The sequence below is a fragment of the Pelobates fuscus genome, chromosome 1 (genome assembly GCF_036172605.1).
Source record: "Pelobates fuscus isolate aPelFus1 chromosome 1, aPelFus1.pri, whole genome shotgun sequence".
In the NCBI taxonomy this organism is placed as follows: Eukaryota; Metazoa; Chordata; class Amphibia; order Anura; family Pelobatidae; genus Pelobates; species Pelobates fuscus.
Window position 1 is genome coordinate 365,415,739 of NC_086317.1, and position 14,457 is coordinate 365,430,195.

The window sequence follows — 14,457 nt, forward strand, 5'->3', positions numbered from 1 at the left end:
TGTGTTTGTATCCTTAAATTGAAATTACATAACATATAAGACTGTTCTGCTAAAACTTGTCATACAATAAATTTCAAGTGTGCCATGATGGCCTTTATGTGATCTGTAATCAAAACATAGCATAATACAGAGCTCGACAAATCCCAGGTCGACATGGCGACTAGAAATTTTGCCCTGGCATCTGGGATTTGTCTGCCTCTTAGTGGGCGGCTGGCTCAGTGAGCATTGTAGCTGTCCGGCCATTCTGGGAAGCATGGGGGCGGCCGGCTCGGGGAGCATTGTAGCCAACCAGCTCAGGGAGCTTTGGAGCTAGCCAGCTGGCCAACTGGGGATGCATCGAGGTGGTCGGAAGAGGCGGAGAGAGGGAGCAGTGATCTTCCTGCAGCTCCTCTGCTCCCTCGCGCTGTTTATTGATGCCGGGAGCCGGAAAATGACATCACTACAGGGAGCAGAGAGGAGCTGCAGATAGATTACTGCTTCCTCGCGGACAAAAAGACAGAGCAGCCCCACTGGACCAGGTAAAGATCCACTCAGCTCTCCCAAAGGTAGGGAGGCTGGGTGGATAATAATTAAAAATTTAAATGTGTGTGTATGCCTATGTCAGTGTGTATGTTTGTGTTTATGCCTCTGTTAATGTGTGAGTGTGTTTGTTTAGGTATCGGCCCCCTTCTGATCACATGATTTTTCCCCCATGCTGTGCCTGTTTCGCTGCAGCTTGTCCCACCTCCATAGCTGAGATAATTAATATTTATGATCTCCGCTAAGCCAATACTTTCCCATAGGAAAGCATTGGGAGGTTATTGCGCATGATCTCTGTGGGTAACATTCAGTGCCTCCATGCAGAGCATTGAGACCCAGAACATAACTACTTTCAATGACTTCCTCCCTCGGGCTATCACAGTGGGCAAATTCTCCCACCCATGTAGCTGGCAATACCCTTGACCTAATCTTCACTTATGCATGTACAGTAACTAATATCTGCAACACTCCATATCCACTCTCTGATCACCACCTCTTATCATTTGCTCTTGCGTACCCCCTCACCCAACAACCTCAGCCTAACCCCCCTCAACTCAGGAGGGACCTTAATTCTCTGGATCTCCAACAGTTGTCAGCTGACATTGATTCACAACTGCTGTCCATCCCTTCCCTCTCCTGTCCTTCACTGGCCATCTCCATATATAACTCTACTCTTACATCTGCCTTGAACACTGCAGCGCCACTCCAAACAAGCACCTCAAGGAGGACCCGCCCCCAACCATGGCATACTAAATCAACGCGCTACCTGCAAAGATGCTCCCGTTGTGCTGAACGCTCATGGAGGAAGTCTCGTACCCAATCAGACTTTCTCCATTATAGATTCATATTGTGTTCATACAGTGCAGCCCTTGCCCTTGCCAAACAGTCCTATTTTTCCTCTCTCATTAGTTCATGTTCCCGCAACCCCAGGCGTCTCTTTGACACCTTTAATTCTCTTCTTCGCCCTGCTGTGGCCACCCCCAAAACTAACCTTACTTCTGATAACTTTGCATGTTACTTCACTGACAAGATTGAACAGCTAAGGAAAGAATTCTCCCCTCCTTGCCTTTCTGTTTCTCAATCACACATAGATCATGCATTTCCTACCCTTCACACATTCTCCCCAGCTACTGACCAAGAGGTGGCTGCTCTTCTTTGCTCCTCTCGCCCCACCACTTGCCCGCTCGATCCTGTCCCATCTCACCTTATCAGATCTCTCTCCACTTGTCTCGTGCCTTCTCTAACACACATCTTCAACTGCTCGCTCTCTTCTGGCATCGTCCCTGCTGACCTTAAACATGCCACTGTAGTACCTATACTAAAAAAAACATCCCTCGACTCATCCACCCTCTCTAACTACCGTCCCGTATCCCTGCTCCCTTTTTCCTCAAAGCTTCTGGAAAGGCTTGTCTTTACCCGTGTGTCTCATTTCCTCAATTCCAACTCTCTCCTTGACCCCCTTCAATCTGGCTTCCGCCCTCTCCACTCTACAGAGACTGCCCTTATCAAAGTCACTAACGACCTAATCGCAGCTAAATCCAAAGGCCACTACTCCATACTAATTCTTCTTGACCTCTCAGCGGCCTTTGACACCGTTGATCATGCTCTCCTTCTTCAAACTCTTCAATCGCTTGGTCTCTGTGACTCTGTCCTCTCGTGGTTTTCCTCTTATCTCTCCCAACGCTCATTCAGTGTCTCCTTTTCTAATGATACCTCCTCCCCTCGCCCTGTCTCGGTTGGAGTTCCCCAAGGCTCCGTCCTTGGTCCCCTTCTATTTTCTCTTTATACTGCCTCTCTTGGCAAACTTATTACCTCTTTTGGATTCCACTACCACCTGTATGCTGATGACACCCAGCTATATCTCTCCTCCCCGGACCTCTCCCCTGCCGTCCTGCAACGTGTCACTGCTTGCCTTTCTTCCATCTCTGACTGGATGTCCTCCCGCTTTCTGAAACTCAAATCTCTCAAAAACTGAGCTCCTTGTCTTTCCTCCTCCTAATACTGATCCTCCTCTTTCATTCTCCCTTCAAGTTTGTAGTACCAACATCAGTCCATCCTTGCAAGCGCACTGTCTTGGCGTCATACTTGACTCTGGTCTCACCTTTGAGCCTCACATCCAGCATGTTGCCAAATCCTGTAGATTCCATCTTAAAAACATAGCCCGCATCCGCCCCTTTCTTGCACCAGATACTACCAAGGAGCTTGTCCATGTCCACCTATGTGCAATCGAAGTGTCACATGATCTGTCATTACATGTACACACCTTTTTTGAAAGGCCCCAGAGGCTGCAACACCTAAGCAAGAGGCACCACTAACCAAACACTGCAATGAAGACCAAAGAACTCTCCAAACAAGTAAGGGACAATGTTTTTGAGAAGTACAAGTCAGGGTTAGGTTCTAAAAAAATATCCTAATCTTTGATGATCCCCAGGAGCACTATCATAACCAAATGGAAAGAACATGGCACAACACCAAACCGGCTGCCCACCAAAACTCACGGACCGGGCGAGGAGGGCATTAAGAGACCTAAGGTAACCCTGGAGGAGCTGCAGAGTTCCACAGCAGAGACTGGAGTATCTGTACCTAGGACGACAATAAGCTGTACGCTACATAGAGTTGGGCTTTATGGCAGAGTGGCCATAAGAAAGCCATTCCTTTCAGCAAAAAACAAAATGGCACGTTTTGAGTTTGCGAAAAAGCATGTGGGAGACTCCCAAAATGTGTGGAGGAAGGTGCTGATGAGACTAAAATTTAACTTTTACTATTTTTTTTTACTTTTACTACTATAAAAGACTGGATATACCCCATTTTGAATACCTGGGGTTGTCTACATTTGAAAATGGTATGCCATGAGGGGGTTATTTCACATTCCTGGGCTACCATATGATCTCAAAAGGCAACACAGACAAAGCAAACCAATCTGGCAAACTGAATTGGGCAAGCCCTGTAACTTTCAAAAACACCATAAAACCTGTACATGTATTATTATACTCTGAAGACTTCACTCAACACAAATATGAGTGTTTAAAACAGTAAAACTTATCACGACGATGAAATCAACACAGGGCCGGTGCAAGGATTTTTGCCGCCCCCCCCATATGTCCAGCCCACCATGTGACATCACAATGCCCCGCCCATATGCTCTGCCATATGGGCCAACGCCAGTCTTCACAAAGTGTCTTATCTGAAAAGACAGTGTGTTTACATTAAAAAGCCTACAGGCACAGACTATAGACACCAGAACCACTACATTATGCTGTAGTGCTTCTGGTGACTATAGTATCCATTTAATGTGAGGTAAATTAGAGATTAGTGCCACTAATAATATATTGGATTGCCTACTTACCACCAGATGAGGACAAGAGGCTGATGATGGGCTCAGTCTGGCTCCACAGGTCTGGTGTAGAAGAGGCTCTCTGGAGACTGTTTTTAACAGTGCTCACAACAATTAACGAACAGGAAGCAGCTCCATTTTTTAGGGTCCCTTACACAGCTCAAGGTCTGGGCCCCCAGGGGGCATACGCCTACAATGCCCACCCATAAATCCACCTACATGGCCCATCCATGAGTTGGGGATGTTTTATGTGTGCAATTTGTGTAAGGGATGTAGTGTGTTTATAGGGGATGTAGTGTGTGTTTGCGTGTAAGGAATGCATTGTATGTTTCTGTGTGTGTGTGTGTGTGTGTGTGAGTAGGAATGCATTGTATGTAATTGAATGCAGTGTGTGTCTGTAAGGGGTGCATTAATTATGTAAGAGAACGTAAGGGATGCATTGTGTGTTTCGGGTGTGTCTGTGTGAGTAGGAATGCATTGTATGTTTCTGTGTGGGGGGGTGCATTGTGTATGTGTGTAGTGTAAAAGAGAGGGTTTGTGGGGTAGGATAGAGACTGGGAGGGGAACAGCTCTTTCTTTTTTTAAAAAAAATTCATAGTGCTCTCCCCTCAATTATTGATTTCCCCTTCCCTTCTGTCCCTCCGTGTTCTCCCCTTCTGTCACTTAGTGCTCTCCCTTGGCCCCCTGTCCCTCTGCAGTCCCCCTTGGTGGTCTTCTCACTCCCCCCTCCTTAGTGGTCCTCCCTCTCCCAAACCACTTAGTGGTCCTCCCTCTCCCAAACCCCTTAGTAGACCTTCCCCTACTCCCCCCACCCCCTTAGTGGTAATCACCCTCCTCCCCTCTCCTTAGTAGTCCTCCCTCCTTACCCCCCTTTGGTGGTCCTTCCCCCCCTTAGTGGTCCTTATCCCCCCTCCCCTACTGGTCCTTATCCCCCTCCCCTAGTGGTCCTTATCCCCCCTCCCCTAGTGGTCCTTATCCCCCCCAACCTCCCATAGTGGTCCTTATCCCCCCTCCCTCCCCTAGTGGTCCTTATCCCCCCTTCCCTCCCATAGTGGTCCTTATCCCCCCCTCCCCTAGTGGTCCTTATCCCCCCCAACCTCCCATAGTGGTCCTTATCCCCCCTCCCTCACTTCCCTAGTGGTCCTTATCCCCCCTCCCCTAGTGGTCCTTACCCCCCCTCCCTCCCATAGTGGTCCTTATCCCCCCTCCCTCCCATAGTGGTCCTTATCCCCCCCTCCCTCCCATAGTGGTCCTTATCCCCCTCCCTCCCATAGTGGTCCTTATCCCCCCCTCCCTCCCATAGTGGTCCTTATCCCCCCCTCCCTCCCATAGTGGTCCTTATCCCCCCCATCACTCCCCTAGTGGTCCTTACCCCCCCTCCCTCCCATAGTGGTCCTTATCCCCCCTCCCTCCCATAGTGGTCCTTATCCCCCCTCCCTCCCATAGTGGTCCTTATCCCCCCTCCCTCCCATAGTGGTCCTTATCCCCCCCTCCCTCCCATAGTGGTCCTTATCCCCCCCTCCCTCCCATAGTGGTCCTTATCCCCCCCTCCCATAGTGGTCCTTATCCCCCCCTCCCTCCCATAGTGGTCCTTATCCCCCCCTCCCTCCCATAGTGGTCCTTATCCCCCCCCATCACTCCCCTAGTGGTCCTTATACCCCCCCCCCCTCCCTTAGTGGTCCTTATACCCCCCCTCCCTTAGTGGTCCTTATACCCCCCCTCCCTTAGTGGTCCTTATACCCCCCCTCCCTTAGTGGTCCTTATACCCCACCTCCCCCTTAGTGGTCCTTATACCCCCCTCCCCCTTAGTGGTCCTTATATCCCCCCACTTAGTGGTCCTTACAACCCCCCCCCCCTTCTTAGTGGTCCTTACAACCCCCCCCCCCCCTTAGTGGTCCTTACAACCCCCCCCCCCCCAGTGAGCACTTCCTGTCATTCCGCCGGCGGCCGGGTACAGGAAACAAAGGTTCCTGTCCCGCGTTCCGCGCCGCCCGGCCACGCTACATGGAGAGACCGGCAGGAGGGAGCGCTCTGCGCTTCCCTCCTGCCGGTCACTCAAACCCGGCCGCCCTCCGTGCAGCAGTGCTGCGCCGCCTGGGGCTTGTTAAAGCGCTCAGGCGGCGCAGCATGAGGAGCCACACCGGGCACAGGGATCCGGCGCCCCCTGGTAAGTTGCGCCCTAGGCGGCTGCCTAGGTCGCCTTACAGGTGGCGCCGGCCCTGAATCAACAGTAAAAGTGCAGTTTTTGTGTAAAAAAAAAAAGAAATGCAAAAAACAAATATGAACGCTAACTTTGGCAAGCGTTTGTGGCTAAGTGGCTACTACATAAGACTGGACTTACCCCATTTTGAATACCGTGGGTTGTCTACTTTTTCAAATGGGATGTCATGGTGGGGTTAATTTTCATTTCTGGGTTGCCATACCGTCTCAAAGGCAACATAGCCAATCTGTCAAATAGCAATTTGCAAAAACAGAAATTGGCAAATCTTATGTTTGACCCTGTAACTTTCCAAATCACCATAAAACCTGTATTTGAGGGGTACTGTAGCACCCGTGAGACATTACGCTACACAAATATGAGTGTTTTAGAGCTGTTAAATGTATTTTACTGATATCATCCTTGAAAGGGTAGTTTGTGTTAAAAACACAAAACAACAAAAAACATAAATGACAAGTTTAGCCAGGGTTTGTGACTTAGTGGCTACTAAAAAAGACTGGACATATGTGGTTTGTCTTTTACAAATGGTATGCCATGATGGGGTTAATTTTCATTCTTGGGCTGCTATATGGTCCCAAAGGCAACATTGGCTCAGCAAACCAATTTGATAAATTTCAATGTGCAAACATGGAAAAGGGTAAAACCCTACATTTGACACCTGTAAGAAAAAACATAAAACCTGTAGATTGGGGGCACTGTTATACTTAGATGTTGCTGAACACATATTAGGGTGTTCTTTGTCAGAAACCCATAACAGGAACTAAGAATCCATGCCTAAAGTACAATATGAGAGAAAAATAACACAAATAAAATTGCTTCCCAAAAGTTTGACAAAGACTGGTGGTAGAATTAGGGCATGAAAAGCGTTAAAATACCACCATTTGAAATACCCTAGGGTGTGTACTTTTCAAAAATATATGGTTTGACGGGGGTAAATTACATTGGCCAGCTTCAAAAATGTCCCAAATAGGACATGGGTTCATGATGACCAGCTGCTAAAATTCCAAGTTGGAAAACTGGAATGCACATCCTCCAAATAAGGTATTTTAGCCCCAGAGAACACACCTATACATGGGTGGTATCACTGCACTCAGGAAATGTTGCTGAACGCATATTGGGTTATTCTTTGGCAGTAACCCTTAAAGTTTTCAGTACATGTAAATTTAAATTGCTATGTGTTTCAAAAAAACAACACATTTTATTTTTTGTAAATTTGGCATAGATTAGTGGTAAAATGCTTGCATGAAAAGAGTCAAAATACCCCAAGTTTAATACCTTAGGTTGTCTTCTTTTTAAAAAAAAATATATACATCTGAACAGATTTGGGGGGGGTCAGAGTTCAAAAATGTAAAAAAAAAATTTAATTTTTTCATCATATTTTATAAAAAAAAAAATATAGTATATTATATGATTTGAAAATAATGGTATGTTTAGAAAGACCATTTAATTGCGAGAAAAACGGTATATAATATGTGTGGCTACAGTAAATGAGTAAGAGAAAAATTACAGCTAAACACAAACACCACAGAAATGTAAAAACAGCCTTCTGACTATTTACAGAAGTCATTTTCGCCTGTTGAGCCCCAGATATGAAGTCACGCCATTAAATAGGCAGTTTGCTTACTGTGGGGCTTCTAGGGCACTTGTGGCAACATATTTGCTACAGTCCTAAGCAAGTTAGTAAAAGGTAATAATTACAATATATACACATTCTAAATGCTTGATCCGTTTACATGATAGTGCTTCTTTAGTGCAATTTGCTCAGACCCAGATAAAGCAACACTTTACAAGAAGAAAAAAGATAAGAATTTACTACATTTACCCCAAGAAAAAATTATATATATTTCTCTATTGGTATATGTAATCTTGGCTCAAGCAACTGCAAGTCAGTCACCCCTTCTTTAGAAGTCTTTAAGATAAGCAGTGTGTTTGAAAGACTTCTCATTTATCTAAAATGTAGCTATTATTGCAAAGACAGGGGCTCTAAACAAGCACCTGGGATTAGCTCCCAGGTGCTAAATTAGGATTAAATATCTCCATGCTGTGTGACAGCCAGAGAGGTGTAGCAAAGGTCTTTCATTTATAAAAGTGCCAATTTCTATTGAAATCAAATCTTTTGTAATTTTTTTTTTTTTTTTTTTTTAAAAAGACACTCTTCAGATATAAAACACTTCAGAAAGCTAAAGTGCTTTATGTGTTTTTAGTGTTCTGTTAAAGGGACTGTAAAGTTTCCTGAAAAACTACAGCCTAATATAACTGTTCTGGTGTCTATGGCCTGCCTGCCCTTTTAATGTAAACAATACATTTTTCATGGTGACAGCCACTAGAGGTGCTTCCTGGGTCAGTGCTGCACAATGCTGAACGCTCCCCAGAGAGATGCATTGATTCAATGCATATCCATAAGGAGTACCGATTGGTGCAGCGAGGCGTTTTGCTGTGCATACACAATAGCCTCCCAACGCTTTCCTATGGGTAAGATTGATGATCTCAGCCATAGAGGTGTGGTGGGGCAGGGCCAACTATGGCGAGATCAGCACTGCACTGAAAAAAAAGGTGAGTAATTACCTTTTCAGAGGGAGGCAAGAGGGGTCAGAAACATGAATATAGATTTGACCACTATGGTGGAAAACATGTTCGTTCTAAAAATATTGTAAACCTGAAGTTTTCTTCTTCTCCATGCTATATGCAGTTAAATATGAACAAAAAAAAAAGTGTACCTTATTCCATTCAATCTTTAAATAATTAGTGCTAAAGTACTGTATTACCAATCAGGATAAAATGTATTTGTTGTTTTTTATCTAGGCAGGCATGTTGTAGTCATCTTATCATTCATTACATCACTATTTTAAAGTTCTTATGCTCTTTTTCTGATGTAACTGCTGTCTGTGTTAAGGGGATTATGCTGAAAGGGACACTATAGTCACTAAAACAACTTAGTGCAGCCATTCTAGTTTATAGATCATGCCTCTGAAGTTTCACTGCTCAATTCTGTCATTTAGGAGTTAAATTACTTTTGTTTCTGTTGATTCAACCCTAGCTACACCTACCCTGCCTGTGACTCACACAGCCATTTAAAAAATAAAAATAAAAAACACTTTCAATTTGTAACTTACTGTAAAAGTTTTTATCTCCTGATCTTTAAAAACACACAGGAGGCTCCTGCAGGGTCTAGCAAGCTTTTCGCAGGAGAAAATCGATTCTAAATTAAACAGAATTTGCAGTAAAGGAAGTGTAAACATTAGATGACTATTTGCAGTAAGTGTTGAGGAAGGCTGTGCAAGTCACTTGCTGGGAGGTGTGACAAGGGCTGCACAAACAAAGTGATTTAACACCTGAATGGAAGACAACTGATCAGTGAGGCTGATCTATACACCAAAACTGCTTCACTAAGCTAAAGTTGTTTTATATACTATAGTGTCCCTTTAACGATTTCTACACCTGTTTTATAGCTTTTTACCAGTCTAATTTTAGGTTGTTTAGGTGTCCCAATATTTCATTATACACGCAGCCACAGCATTAAAACCACTGTCAGGCGAGTGAATAACATTGATTACATTGTTACACTGGAATCTGCCAAGAGATGCAATATATTAGGCAGCAAGTGAACAGTCATTTATTGAATTTCATGTGTTTCAGTCAGGAAAATTAACAGGCGAAAAGATCGGAGTCACTTTGACAAGGGCCAAATAGTGATGGCTAGAGTCTCAGAGCATTGCCAAAACTGCAAGTCTTGTGTGGTCTTCTCTGAATTCAGCGGTTAGTATCTACTAACAATAATGCAAGGAAAGACAACCTGTGAACTGGGGTCAGGGTCATGGGTGCTTAAAGGGACACTCCAGGCACCCAGACCACTTCTGCCCATTGGGGCAGAAGTGGCACTTCCTGCTCTCTAGCACATAAAACCTGTGCTAGAGCGTCGCTGGACGTCCTTACGCTGTGTGAGGACCTCCAGCGTCGCTCAATTCCACATAGGAAAGCATTGAAAATTAATTTCAATGCTTTCCTATGGGGAGCTCTAATGCGCATAGCCGCGCATGCACATTAGGTCTCCCCGGCTGGTGGGCGGGATCAGTCTCGCCCACAGGCCGACGTAATGACTGGGAGGAGCGGCGGCAAGCAGAAACCGAGGGACATCGGCGGGGTCTAAGGTAAGTGACCGGGGATTGGGAGGTGGGAGGGAGAGGGGACTTGCAGTGCCAGGAAAACTGATTGTTTTCCTGGCACTGGAGTTTCCCTTTAAGCTCATCATGTGGGGAGCGACTGTAGTTAAAATTGATGAAAAATGAAATGCTGACTGTGATAGAAAGGTGTCAGAATACACATTGCATTGCAGTTTTTTTGCGTATAGGACTGCGTAACCTCAGAATGTGCCTTCAATGGGCACGTGAGCATGAAAACTAGACCGTGGAGCAATGGAAAAAGATTGCCTGTTCTGATGAATCACACTTTATTTTAAATCAGTGGGATGGCTGTGTTGTTTATCTATGTTGTGTCCACTTATTTTGATTGTACAATTTTATTGAGCACTGAGTGGAAAGGGTGATTACCCATACAGTTTGTAGGTGTATACTGATAGCTTTTGCTTATTTTTATTTACACATGACAGTAAAATATTTTTGAAAAGGTGTTTATTTCTTGAAAGGTCTATTTTAAATTAATAACACATTTGAGCTTATACACACACACGTTCAATATAGTGACAAAAACTGCTAAATTGGATTGTGTCAGGGTAAGACATGCTTTTATATATGGTTTATTGTAAGTTACATGCAATTGCATATGTGAGTGTTGCAGGGTAGTAAATGTAAAAAATAAAGCAAAAATAAAATAACCTGTAAAAATCGGAAAGCGCTAGTAATATCTTAGCAACACAAATATACAACTTAGTGAAATTACAAAATAATTAGTTTATACCTCTCTCTCTTCACCTCTTTACTGTTAAAAAAAACCTTGTCGGCAGACATAAATATCAGCTATGCAGAACAGGGACATGTTCCTTGACATCTTACGATAAAAACTAATTACTTGTTTCTGAGAAATGCATACAAAATACCAAATGTACCTGTGACCTGTGCACATTATCATAATGCTGGTGTATTATTTGTTTGCTGTCAAGACACAAATAAAGAATAAAAAAAAAAAACTAATGGTAATTCTGAAATGCATGATCTGTTCAACACAGCAGTTGTGCATACAATTTTATCACAACAAGCTACAGAGAATAAAGGAAGCTGCTTTTCCAAAGGGGAAGCTGCTTTCCTAAAAGGTTTCAAGTGTCTGATTTATTTGAGATACAATTGCTCAGTATGATTTTTATCTTGTTGCAGGGAAGTCTTCGGAGCAGCAGACAGATTTCACCACAGGAATTTATTCATGAACTCAAATCTGGGGCTACAGATGAAAGACTTGTCTCCTATTTAGATTCCCTCCGGGTTTCTCTGACCAGCAATCCTGTCAGGTACTGGAGCTGACTAAACATCTAATCACAATATAACTTGTTTTGCGATACCATAGGTGTATAATGTGTACGACAAATTATATATTGAGAATATACTAAATACTATGAATGCTGGTAAATAGTATTTTATTTTTTATTTATTTTTTGTACAAAGGCTTCCTAGTCAAATGATTACATTTTTCAAGTAAATGTAAACAAAATTCTGCACATCCAAAGCAGAGATTTCTGAAGTTTGGTTTGAAACTGGAAAACTACCATTAAAAAAATAAACATATGCCGTTTTAAAGCAACACTGTAGCGTTGGGACAACCTATCTAGTTTAGTCAGCCTTAGCTTATATTGAATTCACAACTCAAGAGAGTCTGTGGCGTTAAGTTCTACCACCTTCAAACATGTAGTTTATTGACTGATTGGACCGTAACCGAGGAATAACAAAAAAACAGCCTCGACCTGCCTTATTTAGTAAGATGTAATATACATTCATTCTTCATTAAATGGACACTCCCAGCGGCAACTAAGTAAAAAAGCAATTTTACTATATAGATCATGTCCCTGCATTCTCACAGCTCACTTCTCACTTACAGAGCCACCTTTCACACTTCATGTAAAGATAAATCTAATTGTTAAACAATTATTGCACAGTGTGTTTAATATTACTCTGCTTTCTCAAAATGAGTGGGGTTTATACTTCCAGACGGTAAGTGTTAATTTCTGCTGCCACACTCCCCATGAAAGAGGAGCCAAGGAAACATAAATTGAAATCTGTTCTCCCAACTCATCAGTTAGTAAATTGTTCTTAGAAGAGGGATACATTAATGGTAGCTTCTGTCTAGGAATATAACTCGCATATGTCTTGTTAGACTGGAATCAATATATTTACAGCTATAATTATTAAGCGTAACTTAATTGGCTGCAATATTTTATATTAATTCATATGTCCTCATATATTTTACAGGGTTCTAGGGTTTGGTACATATTTTTATACCCTTACCTTGTGATATGCCCATTGTTCATTTTGATTATGGGAAACTACCCAGATTTCACAGACTAGTAGAGTCAAATTATTAAAAGGATAACTGGAATTTTTTGTGCTCTAAATATTAATCATCTTATACTTGTATAGTAGGATTAGATTATTTTTAAATATATATTATCCATAAAGTTTATTTGAATTTTACTAATATTTAGATACTTTTTAGAAAAGAAATGCGCACAAATAGCAGACTACTTTTATGTTATTGCTGGACTTTGTATAGATGATAATTCTATATTCGATATTGGCATGTAACAATTTGTCATTGGTAGAAAACCTAGTGTTTTTTTTTTTTGTTTTTGTTTTTTTGGAGGGTGGGGTTGGACAAGCCTTTTGTGTGTATTTAAGTATGTGTACTTTTATAGGTTACTCTAAATACTTGTATCACTGTACATTTTTCCTTTTAAAAAACAAACAAACAAGCAAAAAAAAATCTGACCCTAGGTTCACCTTTTACTCAAAATACAGTTAATGTCAGCATTTTCAAATGTCTTGTACTTTTTACATCTGCAATTAGATAACCCAGGCATTTTCAGAACACCCCACATTTCTATTATAAAGCATATCCATTCCGTCTGACCTCACTGCCACACATTGAATGGATGTTGCTTTATTGACTGCTCTTATAATTGTACATAAGCAATGTTTTGCTTTCTTTACTTAGTATTACAGTACGCAATGTTGCAGTATCCTTCATTCCAATGAATGTTGTTAAGTCTTCCACCATCTAAGTCTTTGGCTCATTACACTAATTGCACCTTGCAGGCCATTCTGTTTTACATTAATATGTATTGTTTTTTTAACAGAATCAAGCCAGTAAAATTCCTGTGTGGAAACAAGTCAAACTATTGAGCACTCTGATTAACATTGTGCCTACAGCTTAACATTTATTAAAACAAGACGAGAGTTGTACAGAGGCTTATTGCATTAAAAAAAAAAAAAAAATCACCTATAGACATATAAAAAAACCGAATTGCTTATTGTAAAATTAGTATACATATTCTATTAGCTTGCTTGTGCATAGAGTTTATAACACAGCCTGTATTTTACTCTCTGCGGGTTTGCAAGGATTTGGCTTTTTGTTTCCATAAATTTAAATTTCTAGCCATTTTTTTTCTTTTAACCCCTTAAGGACACACGACATGTGTTACATGTCGTCATTCCCTTTTATTCCAGAAAATTGGTCCTTAAGGGGTTAAATATTGATCGTTAAAAAATGTTTTATGTGTAGCATACATTCCATTAAAATGACATGAATACAAAAATAGTTAATTTTCCATTCATGATATAAGTGAGGTCCTTTAGAAATAACATGTTGTGAACCAAGCATATATCTTTGAGAAAATTGTATGGGCTTTCAGATGTTGAATATTTAAAGTGTATGACACAAGTGACAAAAATTTCCAATTTCATAGCTGCACATGTTTATTTGCATTGCTGAAAGACCATTTTACAATTGTTTTTTAGTTAAGTTTATCAACATTTAATTTGAATAATTTAAGCAATTTTAGAGAATAAGCAAACACATTGATTTTTTATTTTTTTTTAGATGCCATTAAGATCAATCTAAAGAAGGCATTCTCTAAGCGAACAGTAAACTAGTATTTCCTGCAGGGTTATGGAGAATTTAGAAAGTTTTATTATGTTGAGCAAACTCAGCAAGTTGCCACAGTTAATTTGACAGTCAAAAAGCTTTATGTTGTTATTATTATTATTATTTCATTATTTAGATTCCATAGCATAGTATAAAAACTAGCGTTTAGAGTACCAGTCAAGTTTAATCACACCAGTTAAAACAATATTTTGCGATTGCCTTTTTTTTAAAATAAGGACTTAATAATTTTATCTCAAGAGACAGAGCTAGTATAAAACTGCAGCTTCCGGTCACTAATGCC

General features: G+C 41.8%; 1 protein-coding gene across 1 annotated transcript in view; it reads left to right on the forward strand.

The window, feature by feature from the left end:
• Positions 1-14,457, forward strand: part of DIAPH3 (diaphanous related formin 3) — a 747,362-nt gene that overhangs the window by 195,220 nt on the left and 537,685 nt on the right. The window contains exon 5 of the mRNA XM_063425945.1: positions 11,399-11,529. Within this exon, the coding sequence (XP_063282015.1) occupies positions 11,399-11,529 (131 nt within the window). The remainder of the gene's footprint in view (positions 1-11,398; positions 11,530-14,457) is intronic.